The 27,465-nt window shown below is 39.6% G+C and overlaps 1 protein-coding gene across 5 annotated transcripts; it reads left to right on the forward strand.

Annotated features, from left to right (window-relative positions):
• LOC121672867 (solute carrier family 13 member 4-like) lies at positions 1-27,465 on the forward strand. Of its 5 annotated transcripts, none has more exons than XM_042045768.1 (16): positions 4-887; positions 6,575-6,703; positions 10,058-10,194; positions 10,402-10,583; positions 11,274-11,328; positions 12,945-12,996; positions 13,721-13,798; positions 15,092-15,282; positions 16,447-16,566; positions 19,427-19,528; positions 20,647-20,748; positions 21,795-21,922; positions 22,994-23,124; positions 23,503-23,664; positions 25,175-25,312; positions 25,955-27,465. In XM_042045768.1, exons 1-16 carry the CDS (start codon positions 789-791, stop codon positions 26,090-26,092), a joined length of 1,944 nt encoding a protein of 647 aa, XP_041901702.1. In that variant the 5' UTR covers positions 4-788; the 3' UTR covers positions 26,093-27,465. The 5 variants fall into 5 exon arrangements, with proteins under 5 accessions (XP_041901706.1, XP_041901702.1, XP_041901704.1 ...); XM_042045770.1 differs by having other exon boundaries at positions 5-887; positions 21,795-21,892; XM_042045769.1 differs by having other exon boundaries at positions 6-887; positions 12,945-12,984.

The raw sequence follows: 27,465 nt of genomic DNA on the forward strand, positions 1-27,465 counted from the left end.
CAACTTCTACCTTCAGCAGTCCTCATTGGTGAATTAGAGTTGCCTGTAGCTTTTTAACAAGTTTTTGTCTTGAGATCAAGTATAATCCATGCTGGAATTACTGCCCTGTGAATTCCAAGCTCAAGGCAAAAGTAGGGTAAAGGTAGATACAAAACAGAAGCAAAGAAATAAAATCCAAAGGAGCTGCAAATGGAGGGGGGGTTCGGTCTTTTCTTTAAAGAAGAAGTACCTGAAAATTTACTTCTATGCACTAAACAATAAGTTGTTTGGTTTAGTAATTTTCCAGCAGAAAAGGAACTGTATATGAGACTTTCAGACTATCAAGCAGAAGGAAAAGCAGCAGCCCAAAACATATCTCACCTGATTTATGAAAACAGGAACCACATCGCTAGATGATGGAAGAAAAAAACTTTATAAAACATGGGAATAAGGATACAACACATCTACAACTGTGAGTCTGAATAAAAAAGAAAATTTGTCAAAAGATCACTATGCTCCAACTTGCAAATCTCTGCATGTTATGGTGTGATAATAATTTGGATGTGGTGGTGAGCCCTACATAAACTGAATGTCTTTGTAGTCGATAAACCTTTTCAAAACAACAGATTGAAGAACAAATAAACTAAGAAAGATATTTTAGGTGACTGTGGGGATAGGAGATGAGATGCTGAGAGATCTTTTGGGGAAATCCAGGCACAGGTGAAGGAAAACGTGGCATGAAAATTGGAACATCTGAGGAACCAGAGAAGAATCTGAAGGAGGAAAAAGCCACCAGGAAGTGAAAGAGTATGGCAGTGATGAAGGAGATTCTCCGATCCAGAAATCTCTTTCTCGTTGTTCTCATTCCACTTCTGCTTCTTCCTCTGCCGCTCATATACCCCAGCAGTGTAAGTACATTTTCATTTTCTTTTTAGCAAAGCCTCTGAGTGCAGCAGGTAGTCCTGCTGATTAAGCTTGCAGTGTGCAAAAAGAAAGACAAAGACCTCAAGAAACACAGATCTTAGAAAAATCAAAGACTCAAATTTGAAGGACTGTGAGGGTCACTGAGAAGTCATCATGATAAGAGCCAGGGGTACCTTGAGTCATATCACAAGCAGAGCTGAAGAGCCAGGTGAAGCTAGTAAAGCACTGTTTTAAAGCAGAAATATTGGATCTCTTCTTTTTCTAAAATAATATCTGTGTGGAAGGGGGAACAGAACAAACACATCCATGAAATTTTCTTTAAGGAGAGGTCTTTAAAGGAATACTTATAGAGTCTTTAGTTTTTTAGTAATAAGTATGCATGGAGGGACTTTCAATTTAGTGTGGGTTTATAAGGCAGCAATTCAGGTGAGGCAGGAACTAGGACTTGGTAGCAATGCATGGCACTGACTGCTCCAGAGCAGGTGGAGGTGCCTCTGCTGAGGCATTGCAGCTGACACTGGCTCATAAATGCTGGCCCAGAGACATACACAGCAATGCAAAGGAGGGAATATCCTGTGCTTAACACACAGACCAGGCAAAGGGAGTGAGTGCAGCTGTGTTCCTGACTCTGCTTTGGAGCTACTGAATACCTTGGCCACATGGTAAAGTCCTTTCTTTGCACATCTCTGCAGCTGTAACCCATAAAATAGCAATGTTTTCCTACCTTATAGAGGTGGTGATATTTAACTTATCAATATTTGCAATGTATTAAAAATCTGCAGCTTGTCCTTCCCCATAGCCCTAGACATAAATCTGTCCAAAATGTGCAGTAATTTCCATTCTGTCCTCTGCCCTGCTAAAGATTAATTCTTCCTTATAGTATCAGGGGATTTATGAATACTACTCCTTTATCAAACAGAAATGCAAAGGATTAGGAACTGTATAGCTGTTTTCATAAACAAAACAGTAATATTTTGTTTAGAAAGATAACCAGGATTCATAGAAAGGAAATGTTCCTGCACCACTGAACTGTATGTTTCACGTTTTCCTGCTCTGAACGTCAGTGTATCTTGGCTGGTCTCTTGCAATACTTTTTCATCTCTTTTACCTCAAGAGAGGGAATGAATGACAGACAATTGTGCTCTTCAGGGAACAGAAAGGCTCACCCTTTCACAGAGGCTTGTTTTACAGAAAGGTTTAATCTCCCCCCATGTCCCTGGAAGGGTGACATGAAAAGAGATACTCCTTGACATGCTCAGCCAAGGGAATTGTAAAGCACCATATGGGTGCTGAAGCAGGAATTCACTGACAGGATTGCTCCAAGAATGTACACCACCAGAATGTACAGTACCAGCTGGTACAGCACCAGCTCCCCTGCACTATTACTCTGCACCTTGTGATGCTGCTTTACTGCAAAGCGATGTGAAAATCCAGCTGGTGGTGATTTACATCCACTTTGTACATATGTGAGTGACCACAGAGGGTAAAGTACAGCTGAGTGTCTGACCAAGAGCTGGACAGATGTTTATAGTGCTATTAAGAAAACAACACCAGCAAGTAAACTCAGCTGACAGCACACTATTCAAGTGCCTTTGTGTAGATTTTACTTTGTTACAACCCATTGATTATGATTACTTTTTAAATGGGAAGATTAAATTTGATGCCTGCTCACATGGTGGTATTTTTACATTTATATTAGGTTTTTTTGTCTTTTTTTATAGAGATTGAAATTACCAGGTCATTTATATTTGCATTTCTGCAGGGAATCAGCTTGCAGTTTCTTTGATGATACCAGCACATCTCTGGAAACGTCAAAGGAGCATTACATGTATAGTGGCAAGAGTGATCAAAGGGAGCACAAGGACTCAGAATTGTTGTTAGATACTGCTAATGGGAATAAAGTCCACAGCTTCTTTAATATTATTTTGTGACAAGGAATGGTTGGGTGAAAAATAAATTTGATAAAATTTGCTTGAATTCTTTTTCCCCTTCCAGAGTTTTGACTGAAATTGTACCACAGGTTTGGACACACATAAATGTCTTTCAGGTCAAAAAAAGTGTTTGCCTTAAACTGTGGGTCTTTTTCATTCTGTCCTTATTTCCTTCATTGTTCACAGTGACGTGAGCATTTTTGCTTCTTTTTTGTAATCTTTATCCTCTTTTTTTTTTTTCTTTTGTCATAAAGCCACCAGAGATACCATCAGGCATGCCACATGAATTCAGTCAGTTGAGAACAGGCTTTCTGTGACCACTGTTCCTGTGGCCACACTGTGCCCAATCAAGGATCAGTTTGGATTGCTCCTCAAAAGTCAGCAGCTGGCAGAGCTGTGAGACCTGCAGTATCAGGGGATGCTGACATGCTGATATGCCAAATCAGCAGAATGGACCCTAAAGCACAGAATGTGCTCTGAAGAGCCACAGATGACATCCTTTCAGTCACCTTTGGTTTTATTTACACCGGCCGAAGACTGGAATTTCAGCATGATCCCATAAAATCAAAGATGTTATTCCAGAGGCTGGACTACTTCTTTGCAGAGCTTAACCACACCTCTGCATGCAAGATATGCAATGCACACCTTTAAGTGGGCAAATTTCCAACACAGAATTTATTCTTTCTTTTAATCATTCTGAGATCCTTGGATATTTTAGTTACAATAGTTTGATGCATGACCCTTAGTGTGGAGTTTTTAGCCACAGCTTCCTTTCAGCTCCTCTTTTATTTCCACCTAAGGGACTGACTGAAGACAGATAAATTGATGATAGTCCCTTCAGCCATCACATTTTCCTATTCCCTGCTTCAAGCTCTGAGGTTGGCTTAACAGAAATTTTCAGCTGTATAACAAATGAGGAGGGTGAAACACTTAAAATTATACTGCCACTGCTTCAGTCTAGTACTTAGTAGCTCTGGTAACCATTAATTAAATATATAAACTCAGCTCAATTAAATAGAAGAGATTAATATGGTTTCTCTTGGAAACAGAGAAAAATAAATAAAGTTGCCAGACAAGCCGATTAAGTTTATAGTGGAGATTAGCAAGCTTGGCTTTCCCAGTGCTCACTTACAGTTTTGTACCATTTAAAAATGGGAGGGTTTTTTAGGGTGTTTATTTTGTAAAATGATTGCAGCCTGTTTTGTAGGGAACACAAAGACTCTGTGCCCATCCCAGTAAGGTTTCGGTAGAGATGCAACTTCCCTTTGTCCTATTCCATTTTCATTATCAGCCTACTTTATTGCCACACAGAGAGGAGTAATAAAAAATAACAAACAATTACTCAAAGAAATTAAAGAGAAGTGCATTTTTGGAGTGAGAAAATGGTTTAGATTCAGGTTAGGATGAGAGCAATTTTATTAATTTTGGCAAAACGTATCCCTTGGATTTTACATCTGCACAGCTTTAAAATAAAAATCACTGATTCTTCTTTCATTAGAAGTTATTGTTCTCCTCAGACAACTGCTGGATCTCATACAGAGCCCATGCAACGTAACAGTTTGTTAGCAGAAGCTAATGAGTTAAAAATTACATATGAGTCAGAGTCACTAGGTCACAAAAATGGCCCTATGCTCTGCTCTCTGTAGAATATTAACCTTGAAGTATAATGTAGTTAAAAGTGACTGAGCAGCAAGTTGGCTAATCCAGAGCTAAATTTCTCCAACAGCCTTTCAGATACTCTTTATAACCTCTCAAGTAATTGGAGTCTATCTGCTCAAAGGAAGTTAGGTTTTCTTCCAAATTTTTTTCAGCTATTTTGGTGGCCCTGCTTAATAGAATCACAGAGTCATAGAATCATTAATGCTGGAAAAGACTTCTAAGATCATCAAGTCCAACTGCTAACTCGGCACTGCTGTGTTCACCATTAAACCATATTCCCGAGGGCCACATCCACATGTCCTTTGAAAGCTTCCAGGGATGGTGGATCCACCACCTCTCTGGGCAATCTATTCCAATGCCTGACCACCCTACCACTGAAGAAATTTTCCCTAATATCTGATATAAACCTACCCTGGCTTTGTTGAAATATAAGTGTTTAATGTTACACTTCTCTGAAACAGAGCGAGATCTGGCATTTAAATATTTAAATCCAGGCTTCTGAGTAACCCTGGCTGCAATTCTTACTCAAGTAAAGCAATCAATACATATCAATCTATCTTAACTTTCTCTGTGGGTTGTGTTCTGCCTGTTATTACTATAAGCAGTACTTCAAAAAAAAGATCAACAACTGATTGTAGCTCTTTGCTAGAGGTAATGTAAAAATGACACCTATAAACATGAATTTAAATACAAGCTATTGATTCATTCCATTGAACCCACATCCCTGTATAATTTCACTAGGCTTTACCACCTCGTTCACAAAAGTGATTGAAAAACAATGAAATGTAAAAACATGCTCATTGATTTGCACAGGGATATGTGAGAATTGCTTGTGTGACCTCTTGAAAGCTGCTTTATTTAGAAGTCATCCATCCAGGAAACAAAAGTAGTGAATTTATATTTTAAGAGACTCAAATAGCATTTATGAACAGGGAATTTTCTAAACAGTAGCCATTTGTGAGCTGTGACTCCACATGACTCGATAAATTCATATGCAACGTCTGGTACATAATGAAGAACGGGTACATTTATAGCTGGAGTAAATCAGTGCAGACCTACTAACTGCCATAGAATGCAGGTTAGGCCAGTACAGGACTTGGCTTCAAACTTGAGAAAAGAAAAGGAAAGGAAAAACCTTTTCTTGAGGGTAGTTTCTGTAATTATTACCAGCAGATATCCAGAGGTTTCTAAGTATAGAAACTATTGGTAAGATAGCAAATTGAGCCTAAGGAGAACTCCAAGGAGTGCAATAAATAAAGATATATCATAGAAATGGACCAGAAGACTTCCATGCACTAGCTGTGTTTTCCTGTAAGAGTATTCAGCAGATAGCACTTTTCTCCATCATACCCCAGCTCCCCATGACTGCTCAGCATGATGCTCTCATGCCTTTTTCTACCAGAACCTTGGACAGCAGCAAATTTGTCCCATTAACTCCATTCACCCATTGCTTCCAACCCTGCAGGTCTGTGGTCTTCTTCCGAAGGTCTTTAGAAATTACCTGAGCAAATAAAATCATCTAACAAAAGTGTTTGCACACTGTTTAAAAAAAAAAAAAAAACAACAAAAAACAACAACAAACCACAAGTTTCCAGAGCATTTCCCAAAATAACTACGAGGCAGTTTTATGGCAAATATGAATGCTCTCATCTGGTCCTGAAAAGTAACACTTCTTGTCTTTGTCTGGTACTGGAGACAAAAACATGCAGAGATAACAGGTCAACAGGTCTAATCTGAGCAGTCATGATTGAATGCTTGGTAAATATTGGATTATGGAAATCAAACAAATTTATAAATACACTTGAAGCCATTACTTTGCTGATAAACAGGCTTATCCCAATGCTTTGTCCTGTCTTATATGTGAAAATTCTCATTAGCATAATCTTCAGAAGCTGTCTTTTCAGATGGTAGCCAAGATTTCACACCCAAACAGCTGCACCTTTGGAGGTCCCAATACAGTCCTTTTTGGTTTTTCTAGACCCACGCACCCAGAGTCTGAAGAATCCCATGGGTGAGTTCACAGATCTCCCACAGCATGCGGTGGGGCAGTAAGACTCATCCTCTGTGCTTCGTTCCTGCAGGAAGCCTCGTGTGCCTACGTGCTTGTGGTGACAGCTGTGTACTGGGTCTCTGAAGCAGTGCCTCTTGGGGCAGCAGCCTTGGTTCCTGCTTTCCTCTACCCTCTCTTTGGAGTCATGAAGTCCAGCGAGGTCAGACCGTTGCTCATTTTTGTCATTTAATATTCTTACTCTCAGCTAATTATTTGAATAATGCTGATGTTAGTGCAGTAGCAAGGCTTAGAGGTATGGGAGGAAGCAGTGTACTGTAGCAATCGGTTTACTCATTGCTCTTCCTAGCCCACATGGTTCCCCCCACCCCCCATTCCCTGCCCCTAGCCCTGGCCGCTCCCTCGGGCTCTCCCTATTTGCTCCTGTACCCTAACCCTGCCCAGGTACTGCCCCTGAGCCCCTGACAAAACCCCCTGCACCCCGGTCACAAGGTCTCTCTGACTCTGGGGGTAGCTGGGGCAAGATGTAACTATTAAAAGATCCTCTTAAACCCTCATGGAGAGACCCTTCTCGCCTCCCTTGCCATCACTGGTTGTAAGGCTGATAGCTGCCAGAGCAAAACCACAGAGCTGTCCAAAATGGACTACGGGAGGGTGAAATGGTCTCACTGCCCTAAGCACTCTGCTGAGCTCTCAGGAAAGCTGCAGCCTGCTAAACTAAACCTAGCAATTGCAGCAGTGTGCATTTCATCATGGGTAACTGCGTCCCACCAGCTCTTTCTTCGACAGAAGATCAATAGAGGATATAATACAGCCTATATTAGGCAGGAGAGATGTCCATCCTTTCAACTGCTGCATCACAACCTATTGCTCCACAGGATCCCACCTTTCCCCTCCTCAAATCCATGTAAAGAGCAGCTACAGGACACACTGTAAAGTTTCCTTCCAATTGTATTTGCTGTGGATGTCATATAAGGCAAGAGGGTACATACGCTAAAACCAGTTACCATTTACTGTAAAAGACTAGATAATTTTGTTATCCAGGTGAATGTCTAGTCTTTTTTCAAAGCTGTAACCTAGTGCTGCATTGTAGCCATGAGTTCTCAGGCAAAGGAGTAGCTGTACAAAAAAGTCTCTATGATCAGGCCTGAATTTGCTTACTTGAGTTTTTTTTGAATGTTAATTTCTTTCTTTATATGCCAATAATTTATTTTATTTTGTCTACAACTTCTTTCCCCCCTCCTTTTTTCTATCTCTTTATTTGGGCATGAGGGGACAGCACATTTAAGGACAAGTAATACAGATAAGACTGCAGAAGTATATGTAGCAAACATAAAATTGTTGGACTTCTCTCACAATCTAGCACTGGGAATACCCATAAATGGATAGAGACAAGCATGAGCCAAGAGTTTTATGACTGCTTATTCCCCCAAGTTTTGTAATAAAATTAGATGCATTTTCATACAAACACAATTCGGTATTTTCACAATCTTTTCTTCCTAACATTTTCATTAAAAATTTGGCAGCACACTGGAGAAGGAAAATTTAATGGCAGCCTGAGAGAAATTCAGTGTAATATCAAATAAAGTGACAGTAAGACTGCTGAAAAGAATGTATTATTTGCTTTAGGAACAGAAATAAACCCCTGCATTCAAAAATAAACAACTCTGATGATGTTGCAGTATTTCCAAGCTGTTCAGGAGTGACTGTTGCCTAGAAAATTACTACTATTTAAGCAACAAATTACTCACAGGGGCTTAAGAACATGACTCAGTGTGTCATATATATGTATGTTGGTGTTAATAAGACTATTAGCATTCACTTATTTCTCCAAAATGGCTGTAAAAGGAATAAAGGAAAAAAAAAAATAAACAGGTTCTTCACTCTGCCAGGTTGATGGATTTCCTACATTCACCTCATTATTTTTTGAAAAGGTAGCAGGAAAATAAAGTAAGTTAATGAGAAAGAAGACGGTGGAAGAAAGCCAAAAAGGTGATATTTAAAAGTTCTGGCAAACAACTATGATTGCCAAATCTATTTAGGTCACCACAGGGATTTATTAAATAAGTGTTATTAAATGTATAACTTGTTGCAGATTTCACAAAATAACGTTAGTGTCATTCTTGCACTTTATGGAGGAGCATCAATATAACTGAGGACAAAGGAAAAACTATTGCTTCCTCTGTTCTTAATTGTTTTTAAATGCTGGCACCTACATTTGGTTAGAGGAGTAGTTTTAAACTGAAGAAGTTATGTTTTTAGAAAAATATTCCAGTAACAGCCTAGGAAGGTATTTCCACTCTCGATATGACCGTGTCCCGCAGCCATAGGGAGGAGGAGAGAAGATCCAGCAGGCAGGAATTGTGCAGCAAGATTGATTTATTTAATTATTTTACAAACTCTTTTATAGACTTTTTTCTTCATAGTCTAATTGGACAAAGGACCAGCCACCCCTTGGGGTGATTGGCTAAAATCCTAAAACATCCATTGTCAAAATATTTTTCTACTGTACCATAAACATAGTTCTACAAGGTCGCAGGTGTTCATGGTTTACAGAACTTCTGCTGTTATCTTCCATGAGAGAGAAAAGTATCCCATGGTTTAAAAGAAGCAGGAAAATTCCTTGCTAACAGCATTTTTGGATCCACAGGAAGGATTGCATCAAAATTAAATGAAAAATTTTGCTAGACCCCAAACATCTGTTTGCAACTTTTATTTTCTCCCATTTTGTTTGTTTTTACAGAAGTATGTGTGTGTGTTTGTGTAAGAATTGTATGGCTTGCTTAATTTGCCATTTTTGCAGTTGCTTAACAGAATATCTTCTCATTTTTTTAGCAAGACCCACATTCACAATTTCTGCTTTGGAGGTGGTCTCTTAATATTTTCGTGAACCAGTTAATGGGTTTTGCTCATCATCTTTAAATTAAAGTTCTTCTTCTTGGAACTTTTCCCTATTTTCCTGATAAAGTGGAGATGGATTTCCAATGTGAAAAGTTTTGGCACAGGGTTTGTGGATCACTGCAGCAATATACCAACCATTTCTTATCACACTCAAAGAGCAAGTCCCACAGGACTTTTTTTCTGAAGCTGTAGGTTCTAGGGATGCCACATTTTGCCTAAAAGCTGAACATAACAGAATAAATATAAGCAAGATAGACAAAAACATGTCCAGAATGAAAAAGCAGATGAAGCACAGGAGTAAGCTGCCTTCAGTGCAGTTTTGCCTGTGCTTGTTTCCCTCTGAGCCTAGTCGAGTATGACTGATTTACTGCAGGCACTGAATATCCTGCTAGAAAAAAATAACATTTCTCTTGATCTCTTCAAAACTGAGAAGCCTATAAACAATAGGGTAGAGAACCTTATTTGTAAACACAACAAGAAGGAGATTAAAGAGACTATTTTGATTTATGAATTCTTCATTTTCTCCAGCTCCCTGTCATTCTTACTCCAGGGAGCAAAAATGCGCAAGGCTATATTTCTTCTCATTCATCATGCTTTCTGTGTAGAGTAGTTACTGCTTTTTTAACTGACTGATTCCCCCTGGCCCTTAATGCAGGTGGCTGCTGAATATTTCAAGAACACAACTTTGCTCCTCATGGGCGTGATTTGTGTGGCAGCTTCTGTAGAAAAGTGGAATCTCCACAAGAGAATTGCCTTGCGCATGGTGATGATGGCTGGAGCCAAGCCAGGCATGTGAGTTGAACCTTTGGCTTGGGGGTAGCTTGAGCCTGACAGCAGCAGCTTGAAACCTCTCTGATCTTCCCATCCATGGGCAAAAGCTACCTTGGTTTGGGGCATCTGTCACACCCATCTTTCCTTTCAGAGTCTGAAAGCTCACAAATTTTCCCCTCCTTTTTCTTCCCCCTGTGATTCCTCGTATTTTCCTGTGCTGCACTCCAGGTTGCTCCTTTGCTTTATGTGCTGCACCACGGTGCTCTCCATGTGGCTTTCCAACACCTCCAGCACAGCCATGGTGATGCCAATCGTGGAGGCAGTGCTCCAGGAGCTAGTGAATGCTGAGGAGGAGTGCGAGGTCATCACGACTGCAGGCAGCACCGTTGCTGAAGACAACAAGCCAATAGGTACTTTTTAGTACTGGCCACTCTTTTCTCTTTTGTTTATCAGTGACCAGGCTTGTTGATACATATTATTCAAATTCTATCGAGGTCAGATCTGTCTGATTTATACTGCCAAAAGCACTGATATGTACTCTTTCTTTTTGTACTCTAATATTCCTTTCAAAAAATGAAAGAAAGTTTCAAGAAGTGATGGAAGAACAGGAGCTGGGACACTATACTGAATTAGGGCATCTGCTGTGGCTGTATGTAATAAACTTTTGGGTCATAGGATTTTACAGGGTTGGGAGAAAACCTCTGAGAATAAAGTCCAGGAAATTTAGAAGAGGCTCAGAAGCTTTCTCTTGACAATCCCATAAAAAAATTTGATAAGAGCTCTAAGGTTCATTTTGTTCATTCCTTCCCAGAAAGAAAAGGTTTAGGAAGAAAAAGATCTCTCCTTTCTTTCACTTTACAGTTTCCAGGCTGAAAATTTTTTCATCCAACCTTGTCTATTATTTGTAGGTATCACAGTCTTTTAATTGCCAGATGCACATAATCAGTACAATACAGAACAATAAAATGCTGCATAAAGAGAGCACCTGAGACTGTTTGGACAAGCTTTTATTTGTAGCAGCTTCTCCAGGTCCAGTGCTGTGGCCCAGGGACTCAGCTCAGTTCTTACCCCAAGGGCTGCTCTCTGTTCCTTTGTTGCAGGTCTCGGTGAAAAGCATGGCCAACCTTCACTGGAGCTTATCTTCATCAATGAGGAGTAAGAATGAACCCTGTTCATCAGGACTGGACATTTGAACCCTACACAGGTTGCAATGAGATGAACCCAGGAGTAGAGCCAGGAAGGGCAAGCAGAATCTTGCAAGTGAATGTTTCACATGTGACTGACAAGGAAGGCTTACATGATAAATGGGATTAATGCAATGGTCTGGATCTCACTAAAACTTTGCAGTATTCATTTATTTTTGAACACTATGGATATTTTAGGGAGAAGGAAAATATTTGTAGAGGTTTGAAAGCTCTTTTGAAGTCTGTGTTTGTGCTGTGCAAGAAAGTGCTGTGCACAGATTTTTATTTCTGTTCCCCTGAAGGAACAGTGATGGAGAGGATCCAAATACAGCACGGACTGCTCACAGGACATATCCAGAGGGAAATCACTTACAGAGAATTCCTGAAGAAAGTCTGAACTGCCTGCATTTAAGAGGGAGATGAGAATGGAGGGTGGAGGGAGATGATGGGAGGCAGAAAAATGCCCCTCCTCCCCCACAAAATTTGTAAAAGGATTTTTTAAATAGAGACAAATTTCTTCAGAGGTTTGAAACACTAACAGTTTCAACTAGGTCTCTATTTGGGGCAGAATCTAGTAAGGGGAAAGGGTAAATCAAGTAAAGGACTAATTTCTTTGTCAAATTATCTAATTAACCATCAGTTAAGATATACAAGACAGTATACAAAGCTAATGTCCTAAAAATTTATTATCGGCTAATTTTGAGGACCATCTTATGAAGTGTGAGAACAAATTGCACAGTCCCTTTTTGAGCTCCTTCTGTATTGTTCACAGCTGTTCAAAATAAAAGAGAAACAAGTATTTTTTTACTTTAAATGTTAATTAACTTTAAAACAAATATTATAATTCAAACAGTACAGGTTGATGACTTTAAGTTAACTTGCAAGATCTAAATAGTTTTCTCATTAGTCTAGAGACTAATTGGGTTCTCCAATATTGCCTCTGTTACCTCTTTTTATCCTAGCCATATTTTCCATGCAATATAGAATTAAATCTTCAGATTGGCATTGTGCCAATGATCCTTTTAAACCCTATTGAAGAATATGTGTGGGATATTTCATACAGAACTATTATTAAAATAGGATTACTCGAACAAGAGCTTTGAATTTGGCAGGAAAAGTAGCATATCTTCTGGAAAGAAATTCAGTGGATTGTTTGCATGATCCACATGCCACACAGGACAGGTTTTAGGGAAGGCTTTAATGTGGTACACGTAGGTACTCAGAAACAGCATTGGAAAAGTTGGCGGAGGAGGGGCTTGACTGGAACAGGCAGCAGTGGTGCTGGATTGCTTGGAGATGCACTCCACAGAGAATGGAATCCTCTGCTAGAACGGGGTAAATGCCACCAAGAAAACAACCTTTATTTTTTGCACTGCTACCCAGCTAGAGATAGAACTATGGAACATAATAATGACTCTTATTGTTTGGCCAAGAGCCCACATAAGAGGTTCTAATAAACAGTATTCAGCATTTCAGTAGGCATTAGCTCTCCTGCAGATGTTGCCCCTCCTACCCATGATGTGTGCCTTTTGCGGGAGCTGGATGAACAGGCATTTTTAAAGTATATTTTCCTTTCTTTGTTTTTAGTGCTACTACTACTGACTTCAGCTCCTTGATGCACTCAAAGGTATTGTCACAGGTGATATTTTCTGAGCTACACTGTCTTCTAATGCAGGAACCAGCTGAGCAAGATGCACAAAGCTCTGAAAAACACTGCTGTTTCTTTTATTTCAAATGTGTGGTGGTCACTGGCAGAAAGTATGTACTGCAGACGGTCCTGCTTTGTATTTAACCTGTCAGCCTGCTTGCACAAATCAATTGGGGATCATTAGCTCCATAACAACAATGACATAAGTACAAAACAACATAAGTTTGTTTTACTTCCTGCTGGAGATCCTGAGATCCAGTCAGCAAACTAACAATTCCATATGGTTTCCAGCAAATTCTTTTGGAATAGGGATCATATCATATGGGTATGATCTTTTATCGCTTGGGCATTGCCAGCTTCTGCAGCTGCGACTTCTCAGTTGCTACAGCACATATCACAAAGTCACAGGCTCAAGGGATCTCTTAAATTCTCCTGCATGACAGAGGAAGAAGACCAAATCTCATTATAATCTGACTTTAAAATCACTTTAAAGTAAAAAATCAAGGAGTTTAAACTTTTTTTTTCCCCCAGCATAAAATTAACAGCTGATTTTTAGTGGGCTGGATTTTCTTGTAGTTTTGGAACCATTTTTTCTTCTTCCTTCTTTGTCCCCAAAACCTGCTACCCAGTACCTTTACAAAGCATCACAAATTCTGTTCTAAGTGCCCCTAGGAACATAATAAAGGCTAATCCAAAGGCATTTTCCTCCTTGCAGAGCATGAATGGTGTGCACATGATAGCCAACCCAATTGGAACAATGAATTCTACGAGCAATGGGCAGCACCTACCTCAGGTAAGGAAATGTTAGACCTGGGGGTGAGGCAAAAAACAGATGTGAATACCACCTGCTCCCCACTGTTTAGTGTTTGTTCCTTGGAAGGAATCACTTTCCATCATCTCACCACAGCCACGGCTTGGCCCTTTGCTAGTTCTTGCTCCCATTTAGATGCAGCCAGCACAGGTATGTTCAGAAGACCCATCCCCAGTGGCTGGGACAATTCATCTAGCTTTATATTTAGCAATGTGATCACGAGTTTCCTTTATTATTTCACTGTAATAGCCACTTTGTTTCTGTAAATCCTCCTTGGAAAATAGCCCAACTCAAAAACAACAGCCCCTGACACACAAAATCCTACTCAGAATGAAAAAAGCAGCAGGCATGGACCATTAATCTGTTCAGCCACTTTGTTAGGTAGTCTTAGTATCCACCTCCTTTTTGTCTTCCAAAATATCCAGCCTCAAAATTCTCCATTAAATCAATTCATTCTAGTATTTCTACTTCTCTCGAGTGGATCCAAGAAGAGGTTGCTGTTTGGATGACAATTTTGTAGAATCCTAATGGCATAAGTTTATGCCCACCAAAGAACAGGCTAAAACCAACATACAAATTTGTGTTCACAGTGCAAAAATAAATCAAAATACGAATTAGTAAATCTAACAAGCCTATCTGAACCACTTTCTGCCTTTTTTCCTCAATCCTAAATTGCAGGTTGCATGTGAAGTGCCTTGAAGTACTGTTCCTTTTTTCCCAGTACAAGGACTTGATTTATAGAGAGTTACCTGCCACTTAAGAAAGCTTCTTTTGGAGCAAAACTTTCTGGCATCTTGTCCTTCCATATTCCCATTGCCCAGCCTTTTCCATGACGTTTTGAGATCCCTGGAACTCCATTCCTAATTAGAGGCTCTGAGCCAGTTTAAGTGTGAAAGGTTCACCAAGCCTTTGTGTGGTGGCTGCTCTTAAACCTCAAGGATTATGAATTCCTTCTTCTGCAGTGCTGGCATCCTGTCCCTGCAGCCCTCAAAGGCTTTCAGTGTCCCACTGATATTCCAGTCAGACCCAGAGCTGGCCCAGACCTTAGCCAGAAGTCTGGTTACTGCTTGTCCTACATTTCTGTCACAGACCAGGCAGTTTCAGGCCCCTGGCCAGGTTTCCAGGACTGATCCCAGTTAACCCCTGTGAAGAAAAAAACCTGCCCTCTCTTACACAAACCTGTTTCTTCTCTGGGCCCTTTATCGCTCTGGCGTATGAGCATGCTGGGCTGGTGTTCTGATCACCTGCTTTCCTTGTGAATGTGTCCCCTCACAGGCTCAGATCCTGGTCCTGCCTCCTGAGTCCCCGGAGCTCGGCCTGAGCACCAAGTACCGGTACCAGACCAGACATGACCACATGGTCTGCAAATGCCTCTCACTGAGCATCTCCTATGCAGCAACCATTGGGGGGCTGACCACCATCATTGGCACCTCCACCAGCCTCATATTCTTAGAGCACTTCAACAAGTAAGTGATAGTGGGATTTGGTGAGAATGGTGGGTGAGTCATTGTCATCCTTGTGGGTCATTTCCTACCTCAAGGAACCTTAGTACGACAGTCTCTCTGAAGGAAAATTTGCTTCTTTCTCTACTCTAATGTTATTACTAAGGGTTAATGTTTGAAAGTTAATACATACCCATGTCTGTCTCCCATGCAAAGTAAAAACTCCTCAGCATGTGGTAACATTTAAGTTTCTCCATCAACTTCTTTTGATTTGACATACTGATTATCATGAAGGCAGCAGGCACTCTGGAAAAGTAAACACTAGAGCCATGAAGGTATAGCAAAGAAGAGAAAGAAATAGTCACAAAAGAAGAAATGTCATAAAATCAGCTGCTCAACATGTAGTTCAAAAAACCCCCCAGCTTAGATATGTGGCCTTACACATTTGCTTCAGAGAAGATGGGAAGCACCTCTCTGATCACCTAAGTATTTCCTTTATCATAGGCCCAGGGCTCTCAAAGACATGAATGTTTCAATGCTAGAAATGTGAATGTTTTTCTGTCAGAAGACTGCTGGTACTTCTCATGCACAGACACACATCCAAGCTCAGACCTGATTCTGACCACCTCCTGCTGCCACTATTGCCTTGATACCCCTCATTTCTCTCTCTTAAATGGTCATAGCAAAGAAGAGTAAGTTCAGAAGTCGTTCTTAATCCAAGGATTTGGATTTTACAGAATTTTCCAAGATCTTGCTTTTATGACAGTTGCATTAAAAGCACTCATCAAACATCTTTGTCAGAGCACAGCAGAATGCAGCCACTATTTGTGTGGCCCATGAGAAGACATACAAAGAGATTCTGGGTGAAATCATTCTGAAGTCTGACAACCCTAAAAGAAGCCTTAGTATAAACCACAGGTAAGGATGGAGTTTCACTCCTGGCATCTCCAAGTGTTTTTGAAGCTGGCCAGACAATCTGGTGTTAAGGGTTTGGAGAGCTATAAGTGTTAGTGTGTTGGTTTCACTCTGCACAGGTAATGCAGCTATTGCAAATGCAAACTGATGGAGTTTTTCTCTCATGCCATGACAGATATATATGCCTAGAGATGTGTGTGCAACTATGACTGTTGGAGGTCCCTGTCCCTTTACTGTTCTAACTTCTCGTGCATCCTCTTTTGTAATTTACAGCCAGTACCCAAAAGCTGAAGTGGTGAATTTTGGAACCTGGTTTCTGTTCAGTTTCCCCATCTCCCTCATCATGTTGGTGCTGACTTGGTTCTGGCTGCACTGGCTGTTCTTGGGTTACAAGTGAGTGAAGGTTGTTCAAGATACATGGATTACAAAAGCAGGGCATCTGTAGCTCCTCTCAAACGTGTCTCATAAAGACATTTTGACTGGAAAATGACAGAATTTAAGGCACAATTTCCTTCTTCTTGCCAGAACAATTACCAGAGGAAATCTCACTGCTTAGCTGCCCTGCAGAGGCAGCAGTATAGAGAATTGCTGCTTGAGATTAAAGTGCCCAGGTATTGCTGATAGAAATCCTTACTAAGCATTCAACTGTTTTGGGCTTTTTTCACTCTTATGACAATGAGCATTCCCTTGTGGACCAAAAATCTTGTTACGAGTCCTTTTGGAAAAGCACAGTTTAAAAGATGGATAGAAAAATAACTGCAAGTGAACAAGTTACTTGTCAGATCTGCCTCCAGCTCAACAAAATTAATGTAAAACCAGCTAAAATGAAAGGTAAACAGACTCCATATATATTTCCACTCTTTAAAGTGGAAAGACTCACAGCCTGAGACAAATACATTTAATACCAGTAAGTCCCTAAGCCCCAAAATAAGAAAAAGTCTCAATCTTCTAGTTTATTGTACCACATATTGTCTTTACAAAGTTAATGAAAACTGCCTAAATGTGTGCATTTAGAGTGGATTAGTTAATCTGCAATAAGTTGTGATGCAGACACATTTACTCAGAATTAAATTGGCCTTAATTTGATTTAGTTTACTCTTGAATGTGAACTGAACTGACATCACTATTTCACCCAGGCCAATGACTAAATTGATAATGAGTTCTGCTCACTGAGTGCTGTAATGAGTGCTGCTGACCTTGACTAGATTTGAAGTAATTTAGAGGTGAATGGCCCCATGCCCCTCTCAGTGAGTCTCTGAGTCTTGTAGTTCCAAATTAAAAGGCTAATATAAATTCCCTCCACCACTTTTTTTTTTTAATCTTGAGAAGAAACAGGCCCTAACATACCCTCAATTAATTTGGTTTAACAAAAAAATAAAATTGAAATTCCACATTGCATCCAAGACTTCATGCTGATTAATGTTGTTCTAAATAATACCAGAGACTGAAGCATTATTGACTTTTTGAGAAGTACTAGTTGATTCCAAGCCTCCTTAATCTCTGACTTCTATTCACCGCAGTTCATTAAAGAACATATTATGTTAGGAGCTGGGCTTCAATACCCTGCCTTCACATCCTCCTGAGCCTGGAAACACTTAGAACATGTTGAAACAGCTGCCTAATGCTTGTGCACAAATGTTTAATGAATTCTCGTAGTGTTATTTTCCTAGGAAGCCCTATGTCATCAATCTGTTCTTACTTGGCTTAGATGGAACAGAATTTCAGACTTTAAGGCCCTAGACCAGGCCAAAGGTGAAAGAGAATGAACCTATCAAAGGATCTTTGTCAGCAAAGAAGAGCTAAGGGTGGAATTGTTACCACAGAACTGGTCTTTATAAACCATATAGCTCTTCTCTTCCAGCCTGGAAGGCTCTTCCAGCCTCTTCTCTCCCTGCTGGTGGATTTTACTGGTCTAACAGAAAGGTTTGCAAGGAAGTTTAAAATACATATAGATGAAAGGCAGTGCTAAGTGAGCTAAAACAATGTGTTACATATTTGCCCAAGTGAAATGAAAACCCTGGTTACGTCCTTTTTTTTGACCAGACAGGGCCTGTCTGGATCTTGAGCAATGCAAATTCATTTGAGAGTCTGGCCTTAAGCAAATACATTGAGGGAGATTGAAGTCCATGGTTTGGCCAGTGCTACATCTTGGGTGTCTAGTGAGGTACCAAATGAGATAATAAAATAGCAGGAATCATAAAAACCCCTATTATCACCTAAAAGAACTATAAAAGTTGTGCTGCCAGGGTACTTCAGTCCCTGCTGCTGCCTCTTTTAGACTGGCTTAGATCCCCTCACCCCTCTGTGTGACAGAGGGTGCAGCTGGAGTGAAAAAGCAGGAATCTGTGGCTCAAAGCACAGCAAAGTAACACTTCTGGAAAGAAGAAAAGGAGAGGGTTGAAGTGAAGTTGAAAGCATCTTCATTTCAATTAAGAATGTCCATGCTGTCTTACAGAACAAAGGCAAACTGAACAAGCTAAGGGCTTCACTTAACATTCATGAAAATGTATAGCAGGATCAATACACCCAGCTAGGAAACAGGCTTGTGTTTTCATGTTCCCAGCAGAAGTACAGGCATTTTTTGCCTGGACAAAACACCAGGCCAACTGCCTTGGTGCAGAGAAATATGGTGCTTTTCTGGCTGTGCCTGGTTTAGAAACAGCTGTTTCTATAACAGTGTGAGTACAAGCAGACAGGTCGTGGCAGCTAATGGGATCCCAAGCACAGCTTTCCCTCATTGTTTACTGTGAATCCTGAATATTCAGGTCAAATATGGTCTCCAAAGCCAGAGCAGGCCCCAAATATGTTGGATAACCCTGATCCAACTGGAAAGCATAGTTAGCCCATTAAAAATTTCTATTGATAGCTGACCTCTGTCACAATATTTCCATGTGATGATAGAAACTAGCCGTAGCTTTTAGAGGTTTCTGGCAGCTCTTTGACGAAGCCTACGCAGAGGGAGCCCAGCCATGGCTCAAGATGGCTCAGTGATACCAATCAGTACTAGTCAGAGCACCCTGGGGACCTTCCAGCTATGACTAGAATTGAATCTTAAAAGAACTTGAAACCAGATTAATCAAATATCACACGCAGTAATTTCCTTTCCCATTACCATCAGGCCTTGCCCCAGTCACATCTTGTCCCAACAGTCCCTGACACCAGAATTTTCAGTCTATTTCATTGCTGGGATTTTTTAAGTACTTTTTTCCCCCCCTCTTTTATGCCCTTGACTAATTTTATCGTGCTATCTCAGTTTTAAAGAGACCTGTTCTGTGAGCAAGAAGAAGAAGACCAAACGGGAAGAAATGTCAGAGAGAAGAATTCAAGAGGAATATAAGAAACTGGGAAATGTTAGGTAAACCAGACCTTCCTTCCTTGGGACTTTGCCTCTCTAGGCAGAACTATCCTTTCCTATTGCCCTCCATGTTGCCTTTGGCTCATGTAGCTTGTTCTAAAACTATCGGCTCTTTTTCCTCCCTTCCAGGATAGAAATAGAACTAAATGCAAAAATGAACTAAAATCAAAGACTTTGTTACAAGCATGAGTGTTAACATGTAACTCACTTATTTATTTCAGAGGAAAAAGGAAGAAAAAGGAAAGATTCACATTTATCCCAGGGTTCAAAGGTCATCTGAGTCAAGCTGTGTCTTTGAACCCTAAAGGACCCCTTTTCCTAATTCAGGCACGTTCTTATTTTAGTGGATAGAAGTTCAACAAAGACTTTTTCCTAGGCCACCAGTTGTCCAGCCCTGCCAGTTGCCCACCATCTTTATGCATAATGGCAAGAAATGTCTCTTGAAGAGATTATTTGGCAAGATTTTCATTTTCAAAAGGGCTGATATGCCACAGAATTCCTTCTCCACAAAACATTTTTGTGCTGTTCAACCGAAATGTTGACAGATCAACCGCCTGAATAGAATAAACTCTGAAACTAGACTGTTGTTCAGGATGAGCCTAAACTTGAAATCATTCTTAATTTAAATCTATGCTAAATTAAAAATCCTCAAGCCACCTCAAGTATCCTCAAGTCACCTTGTGTGCACCATCTGTGCTAATTTACATTGTCATTTGCTCTTAGGCTTTCTACCCTTCTAAAAAATGCAAGAGAATGTGTTTACAGTGTAATGCTAATATGAGCTTCACCTTGTTAACTCATTTAATCAGATAATAATGCAAATACAAAACAAGCATTTAGAAATACTTTCCTTCAGGTCTCGCCCATGAATGATTGAATTGCAAATACAGATGGATATTTTTAGCCTACTTTTTACTGGGTTTAGATGGTTCCCAGCTGGGAGCCAAATCTAGAATTCTTTAATTCAAACTAATCTTCCTTGCTATTTTTCATATGGTTTTTATTCTTTTTTTTTTTTTAAGTCAATCTCTACTTTCTTACTTCTTCTGGAACTTGCTCTTGAGTTTTCAGATGACCTTGGAATTACTTCCTAATTTTCTCTGTTCTTTTATTTCTAGCTATCCCGAGATGGTGACTGGATTCTTCTTCATCCTGATGACCTTGCTTTGGTTCACTCGTGAGCCTGGCTTTGTCCCAGGATGGTCATCTTTTTTTGAGAAGTGAGTAAAATTACCTAAAAAACTGCACAGGAATACAACTTTGCTTCTTATGACTTTCTACAATATTTTTTTTCCCCTAAGACATCATCAGCCACATTTAATAAAGCAGTGAAAAATGGAGTCCTTATTAAAAAATTAGGATTTTTTTCTTAAATTGTGTTTGTTCATATAGTGACAAATTCCATTCTTTCTCATTATTCAAAATGAGCTAATTAGAGAAAGTAAATTAAGCCATTTCAAATGTAAAAGAATAGGAGGGTCAGATTTTGAGCTTAAAAAATTTTAGTGCATTCATAGAAAAGTTGTCACTAGAATATATTGCAACTATAATTGAAATTAGAATTTTTGACAAAGAGTGTTTTATCAAGAAAATGTCCATTCAATTAAATATTACTGAGAATGGTGACTGAAGCAAATAATTTTTCTTTTATTTTAAATAACATTGAAATAAATTACATTAAAACTTACTATAACACACTTTGCACACCAAAGAAGAAATGATTTGAATGTAAGTTTTCTTTATATTGCATAAAATTAACTTTGCATTCCAATTTTGACAGAAAAACAATTCCTAATATTATGATTTTCTGGTGATCACTGGAGTCTGGCACTCCTCAAAATACTTTTACAGAAAGAGTTTTAAACGTTTAATTTAAAATCAGTCTACAGTTAATTTCTAAAGGATCACTTGGGTTTGGCTTTTCCCCAGAATGTGTTTACTGTTTGTTACTTCTAGTAAACACACTATATTTCTGTACCTCCAAGTTAATAGATTTGTAAGCCAAAAGGGATTATTTTTTTTCAACCAGAATGTTAAAAATTGTTGAGCAATGATTGAAGTTGGCTACAAAAGTCAGTTTAACAAATGGGAAAAAAATCCAATTTGTATCCTTCATATGCAGGCATATTTTTCTAGAGGGCTGTTAGTATTACTTCAGATGTGGAAATACAACTGCACCTGCAGAAATGTGCTTGGAGTTATGTACCTGGATTGGAAGTGTTTCTGTTAATGTGCTTTTATGAAAACCTTGCTTTTTCTTTCCTAGGAAAGGTTACCGGACCGATGCCACTGTCTCTGTATTTCTTGGGTTTCTCCTTTTCCTGATTCCAGCAAAAAAGCCATGTCTTGGAAAAAGGAAAAAAGGTGAGGAGGATGCAGCAAGAAAGAGAGCTGGTACATTTTTCAATGTCTAATGATTTATTTTTTTGTCTGTAAAAAGTTCAAAGAAGAAACTTTTATGTTGGTAAATCAGGGTTCAGTTTCTCCTCTGATACCGGCCCTTCGTACACCAGACCTCCTTCTCCTTTGCCATAATTCATATTGTCTCATTCAGAGGATGACAAACAGGTCTTGAATCTGAGACTGCCACCTCTTCAGTGTTTTTCAAATTTAGGACTGAACTTAGAAAAGGTTCAGATGGAGTTCCATATTAAAGAACTATAATGCAAAAAAAAGCTGAAGATAAACCCTAGTAAAAAAATCATCACTTATACAGTGGAAATCACAGTAATGTCTTAAGATAAACATAAAGGAGGTCATAAAATCCCAGACAATGTTCCAATTTTGTGCAATGCTTCTCTCACAGTCTTCTTGATAATGAGATTATTTCACATTTGTGTTTGGGTAGCACTCAGTGGTTTGATCAGTTTGCTGTGCCAGGCTTTCAGCAGTGCTGTATGAAAGTAGAATGGTCTGCACAGTCTTACATGGAGTTATAGATGTATATAAACATACATTTTTATACTGTCATATATTGTACAGATTTTAGGAAAACATAGCACTCTCTAACTCCTCCTCCAAGAAAATACTCAGGCACTAAAAATCCTAATGTCCTCAGATAAAATCTAGGGGCCTAAATGCACTTTATCAAGCATCATGGCCTACTTCATAGCCCTTCTTTGATAATAAAATCCCATTGTAACACCTTCTCTGTAGTCTACAGATATATGCACATGTGTATCACAACACAGCACACAGTCCCTCAAAAAGCTGTAACATGAAAACACAGGGGTTTACAACTCTTTACATCAACAGAGCAGCCAAGGGAAAGCCAGGATGTTTGGAATTAATACACTGCATTTGCTGAGGCCAGGCTAGCCAGAGAAATAGGCTGTGGACTGCCTCTTTGCCTCTCTCTCAGGTAGTGCCATGCATATTCCATCATTTCTATTCTTGTAAAAATGTGAAGATCTTTGCAAAAAGGGCAGTATAACACTGGTCACACACTCACTTTATTTGATATAGGAGATGGTGAAAAGTCAACAGACATTAACAGCCTGGAGCCCATCATTACCTGGAAGGACTTCCAGAAGACCATGCCCTGGGAGATTGTAGTGTTGGTTGGAGGGGGTTATGCCTTAGCAGCTGGATGCAAGGTACTGATACAGATAATTTTTTTTATCCTCCTTTCTAAAAATAGTATCAACCTGCTCTTTTATTCCTTTGTATGCTCCCCAGTTTGGATTCATGATGTGGATACTTACAAGTTTGTACATAACTGAGGGAAAGAATTGTTTCCCACACATAATGTAGTAGGTAGCTACTCCCTGCACTCAATATGTCTTTTTCTTGCTATTTATTAAACACTGCAGTGAAATCTACTTTACTGAGCAAAAGGAAATGCAGAAAGCATTGACCTAAACTTTGTTTATTTGCTGGTGGGATTTGCTGATGCAAACTGCCACAGAGAGAAGAATCTGTTTTACAAACATACCAAGTATTTAGTAATTCTTGTGCTTCTGTCTTTTCCCCAGACCTCTGGCCTCTCTACATGGATTGGACGTCAAATGCTCTCCCTGAGCAGCCTTCCCTACTGGGCTGTAACTCTGCTGGCTTGCATTTTGGTGTCCATGGTAACAGAATTTGTTAGTAATCCAGCAACCATAACCATCTTTCTGCCTATTTTATGCAGCATGGTGAGTGAAAACAGTGACATTTTTAGTCTGTTGTTTCCTGACAGGCTTGTGTGAATTTTTTAGGATGTCAGGGTCTTTGCACTCCATTCACATGAAACCCAGCCTCAGTTCCCAAGCTACTGTTCTGTAACTTTGGAACTAGGACAAATAATAGAATTGGGCAGCCAAAAGCATATTTTAGCACCAAGGAATTTATAATACCTCTCAGACCAAGTGCACTGAGGAATTCATAGGCCAAGTACAAGAAAAGGAGACTATGGAATCAACCAGAGAGGTGAATTTCACATAAAGCTTGAGATACTTTTATTAATTTTTTTTTTAATGTGTTGCTCATTAGTAGTCATCAGCTCCCTATTTGTAGAAAAGACTGGAGTGCTGAATTTTATTTCAGATTTTAAATTGTTCAGAAGGGTGATCTGGTAAGCATACTGTCTTCCAACGAGGAAAGAAGAGATGTTTGTAAGGGGCAGAAGAAAACCCAGGATGCTATTGACAAAGGTGCAAGAAAGAGATACTAATTTAATTTTATATTGGAATAACAATTACAGAAAATTTTCTCTTTATTTTTTTTATGTAATGTGAAGCTTTTCTTCCCAAGAGTGTTGGTCATTATCCATCTTTCCCTATTATAACAATTTTATGGGATTGTCCCAAAGCACGTTATGTGAACAGCTCTGAGGTAATATAAAGGTATGGTCAGACAAAAAGAACTAAGTGTGTTTCTGTGGCTTAGGAGTTCAGATTTGCTTCTGCTCCATGCAGAAAGTGACTCTCCTAAAAAAATATTTAGAGCAGTAATCTACTTGTAGTGTGAATTGCCATCTCAAGGCAAACTCTCTTTTTTGATTGCAAAAGGAACCTGGAGACACTCCCCTCCCCAAAATGATGGTAGCCTTGTTTACCCTTTCCCCCTTCCCCTCCGACATAAAACCAGGCCAAAGCCAATGTAAATGAAAATACAAAATTTTATCACCACTGGAAACCGCAGTAGAAGCACCATTCTTTAGCCCACTGTAAAGAATATTCCATCATCTCTGCCTTCTCACCATGCAAGCTTGGATCACAAACAGCTGGTTCTCTAAACCACTGTTCAGGAGGACATCACACAATGTCTCAGCATATTCAGCAGCTAGAAGAAGTGAGTTGTTTGTGTTAGCCTGTCGTGACTTCTCTTGGATGAAGACTGAAGTGGCAGTCAGTGTTAAGACCCAGAAGACACAATACAGAATGACACAGAGAACAAGTAGGAGAAAGAGCAAAGGTGGCCTATTAGTAGCAAACTCCACCCTCCCTCAGTGTGAAATGTCACAAGAGAGATCCATGGAGCACGACCAGCTCAAAATTATGGCATTGCTCTAAAAAAACCCAACCAACCAAAAAATAATTCACACTTAAGTTTAGAAATTAGGCAGATGGGATTCACAGAAAACAGAGAGGGTCCATTCATACTGATTGTCAGCAGTGACTTTTATTGATTAGGTAAAACACCGCTCTCCCTCTCTTCTTCCAGTCAGAAACACTGCTCATCAACCCTTTATACACCCTGATTCCTGTCACCATGTGCATCTCATTTGCGGTGATGCTGCCAGTGGGTAACCCTCCAAATGCCATTGTCTTCAGTTATGGGCACTGCCAGATCAAAGATATGGTGAGTCTTGGGTCTGGGTATATCCTCCCATGCTTCATGCAACTTCAACACCTAGTTCCAATCCACCAGCCAAAAATAATAATAATGATTATATTGGTGCTAATACTAAGTGATGATGTCTGCACTGCTGTTACATAATAGAGCTGTCAGGTTAAGAACAGCAAATCTGCTGTAGGACACACACATTTCTTATCTTTATTTTTTTCAATGAATGTAATGGTCTAAAGAGCTTCAGGAGTATGCAATTCTTTGCATTGACCTATTAAGACAAGCACAAGAGAGCAGGAGAAATTAGATTTATCACATAGCTCCACAGGAAGTCATGTATCACCCTGTTCTGTGTGGTTTAACTCTCCATTCTGATTATCAAGGATGAGAAGTTTGAGATTATCAAAATTGAGAAGTTCAAGTGACAAACTGAGCAGTTCATAATGAACTGCATCAGTCTTTAACCATCATTCCTGAATACTCCAACATATACCCTGACACATAATCCTCATTTATGCTTTTTTTTCTGGCTCTAGAAATCACTATACATAAATTATCACACTGTGTGTAAGTAAGTATAGATTTTTTTTTTTCTTTTTTCTCCTATCTTAACTGTTTTTGATTAAGTTGCTCTGATGCATTTTGCTTTTGCAGGTGAAAGCTGGCCTGGGTGTAAATCTGATTGGCCTGGCTGTTGTCATGGTGGCCATCAACACATGGGGAATTAGGCTCTTCCAGCTGAACACCTTTCCAGAATGGGCAGCAGTCAGCAACATCACAAGCCAAACGTAATCTTCAATGAAAAAAAAAGCAAAGGTGCAAGACCAAAGCAAGTTGGGACAAAATATTGTGCCTACATTTCACATAGGAAAGAAAGAAGGAAACTTGTGTATAGAGAGAACCAGGATCCATTGTAAAACCATGAAGAAAATCCACAGGGAGGTCTTCTGCAACAGCTTTTCTGTTCTGAAAATCAGAGTTAAAATGAGAGATTAGCTTTGCTCTGTTGTTGCTTTCTCTGGGATACCATAACTCAGAAAAAATCCACTCCTCCAGATTATCTACCTATAGCTTTTTCATGCCTTAGAGCAATTATGTAACTTGTATGTAGGACTCCGGGGCAGAAGACAGGTACTCATACACTGGTGTACTCAGCAGTAGCAGATCCAGTCCTGCCATTGACTTACAGTGATCGTAGGGTGAGTCTTATTCCCAAATCCAGAAGAGTTTTATAATCCTACTTCTTCTGAAGGAAAATTATTATTCTTCTTTTGAGATGATTCATCACTGTTTTGCAAAAACCACTTTTCCACCTAACTCATATGACCTGGACAGAAATCCAGCCACCAACTACCAGCTACAGCACTTCAAAGGGATAATAGGAACCGACAGAGAGGAAGGAGAATTCTCCTTAGAAGGAGAATGTGTTGTTGTTTTTTTTTCACACAGCACTAATATAAATTTCCAATATTGCAGTACTTGCAATCTCTGCTTTGGAAGAGTTTCAGGAATAGAAAGTTTTGTTCAAGACCTTCTTTATCATTACTGCAGTGGGAGTTCTTTCAGCAGGGGAAGCTGTGAGCAGCAAAGTCTTACCAGGCCAACACCCCCATTGCTCCTCTGGCTGCTGTTTAGTTATGCACTTTTGATTCTCCTGACAGAGAAAGTCTCCTCCCCAATGGCACTCAGCGCTGCTCCATGAGTAAGAAGGGAGAGGGCTGAAGTGGAGTGGTGCTGGTGTAGCTCCCCATCCTGTGCATTCACTTGAACATCACCCCCCCTGCTCTCTAGCAGCCCAGAGAACAGGAACTCCAAACGTAGAAAACTGACATAAAGTAGATAACTACCAAGCCAAAAGGCCAATCTCTTTATCTCTCATCAACAAAGTGAATGCCCTGCTTTCCTCAGTGGATCCCTGTGGCACTCATTAAATCTTCTCATGTATTATGTCCTGGTTTTAATAATTTCCTTAATGTCAATACATTTAAGCTGTAGATTAGAATGATTGAATCTCATGTAATCACACACACACTTTAATGAATTTTTCTTCTTTCCACTTTTAATCTAGTGTGATAGATAGTGTGAGTAGATAATGTGCAATAGATAGTGTGAATGTCTATTCTGCAAAAATAAAATGGCAATAAAATGAATTATTCACTACTGCA

The sequence above is a fragment of the Corvus kubaryi genome, unplaced genomic scaffold, assembly GCF_017639235.1.
Source record: "Corvus kubaryi isolate FWS band 111438036 unplaced genomic scaffold, C.kubaryi_AGA036_p1.0 65021, whole genome shotgun sequence".
Taxonomy (NCBI): domain Eukaryota; kingdom Metazoa; phylum Chordata; class Aves; order Passeriformes; family Corvidae; genus Corvus; species Corvus kubaryi.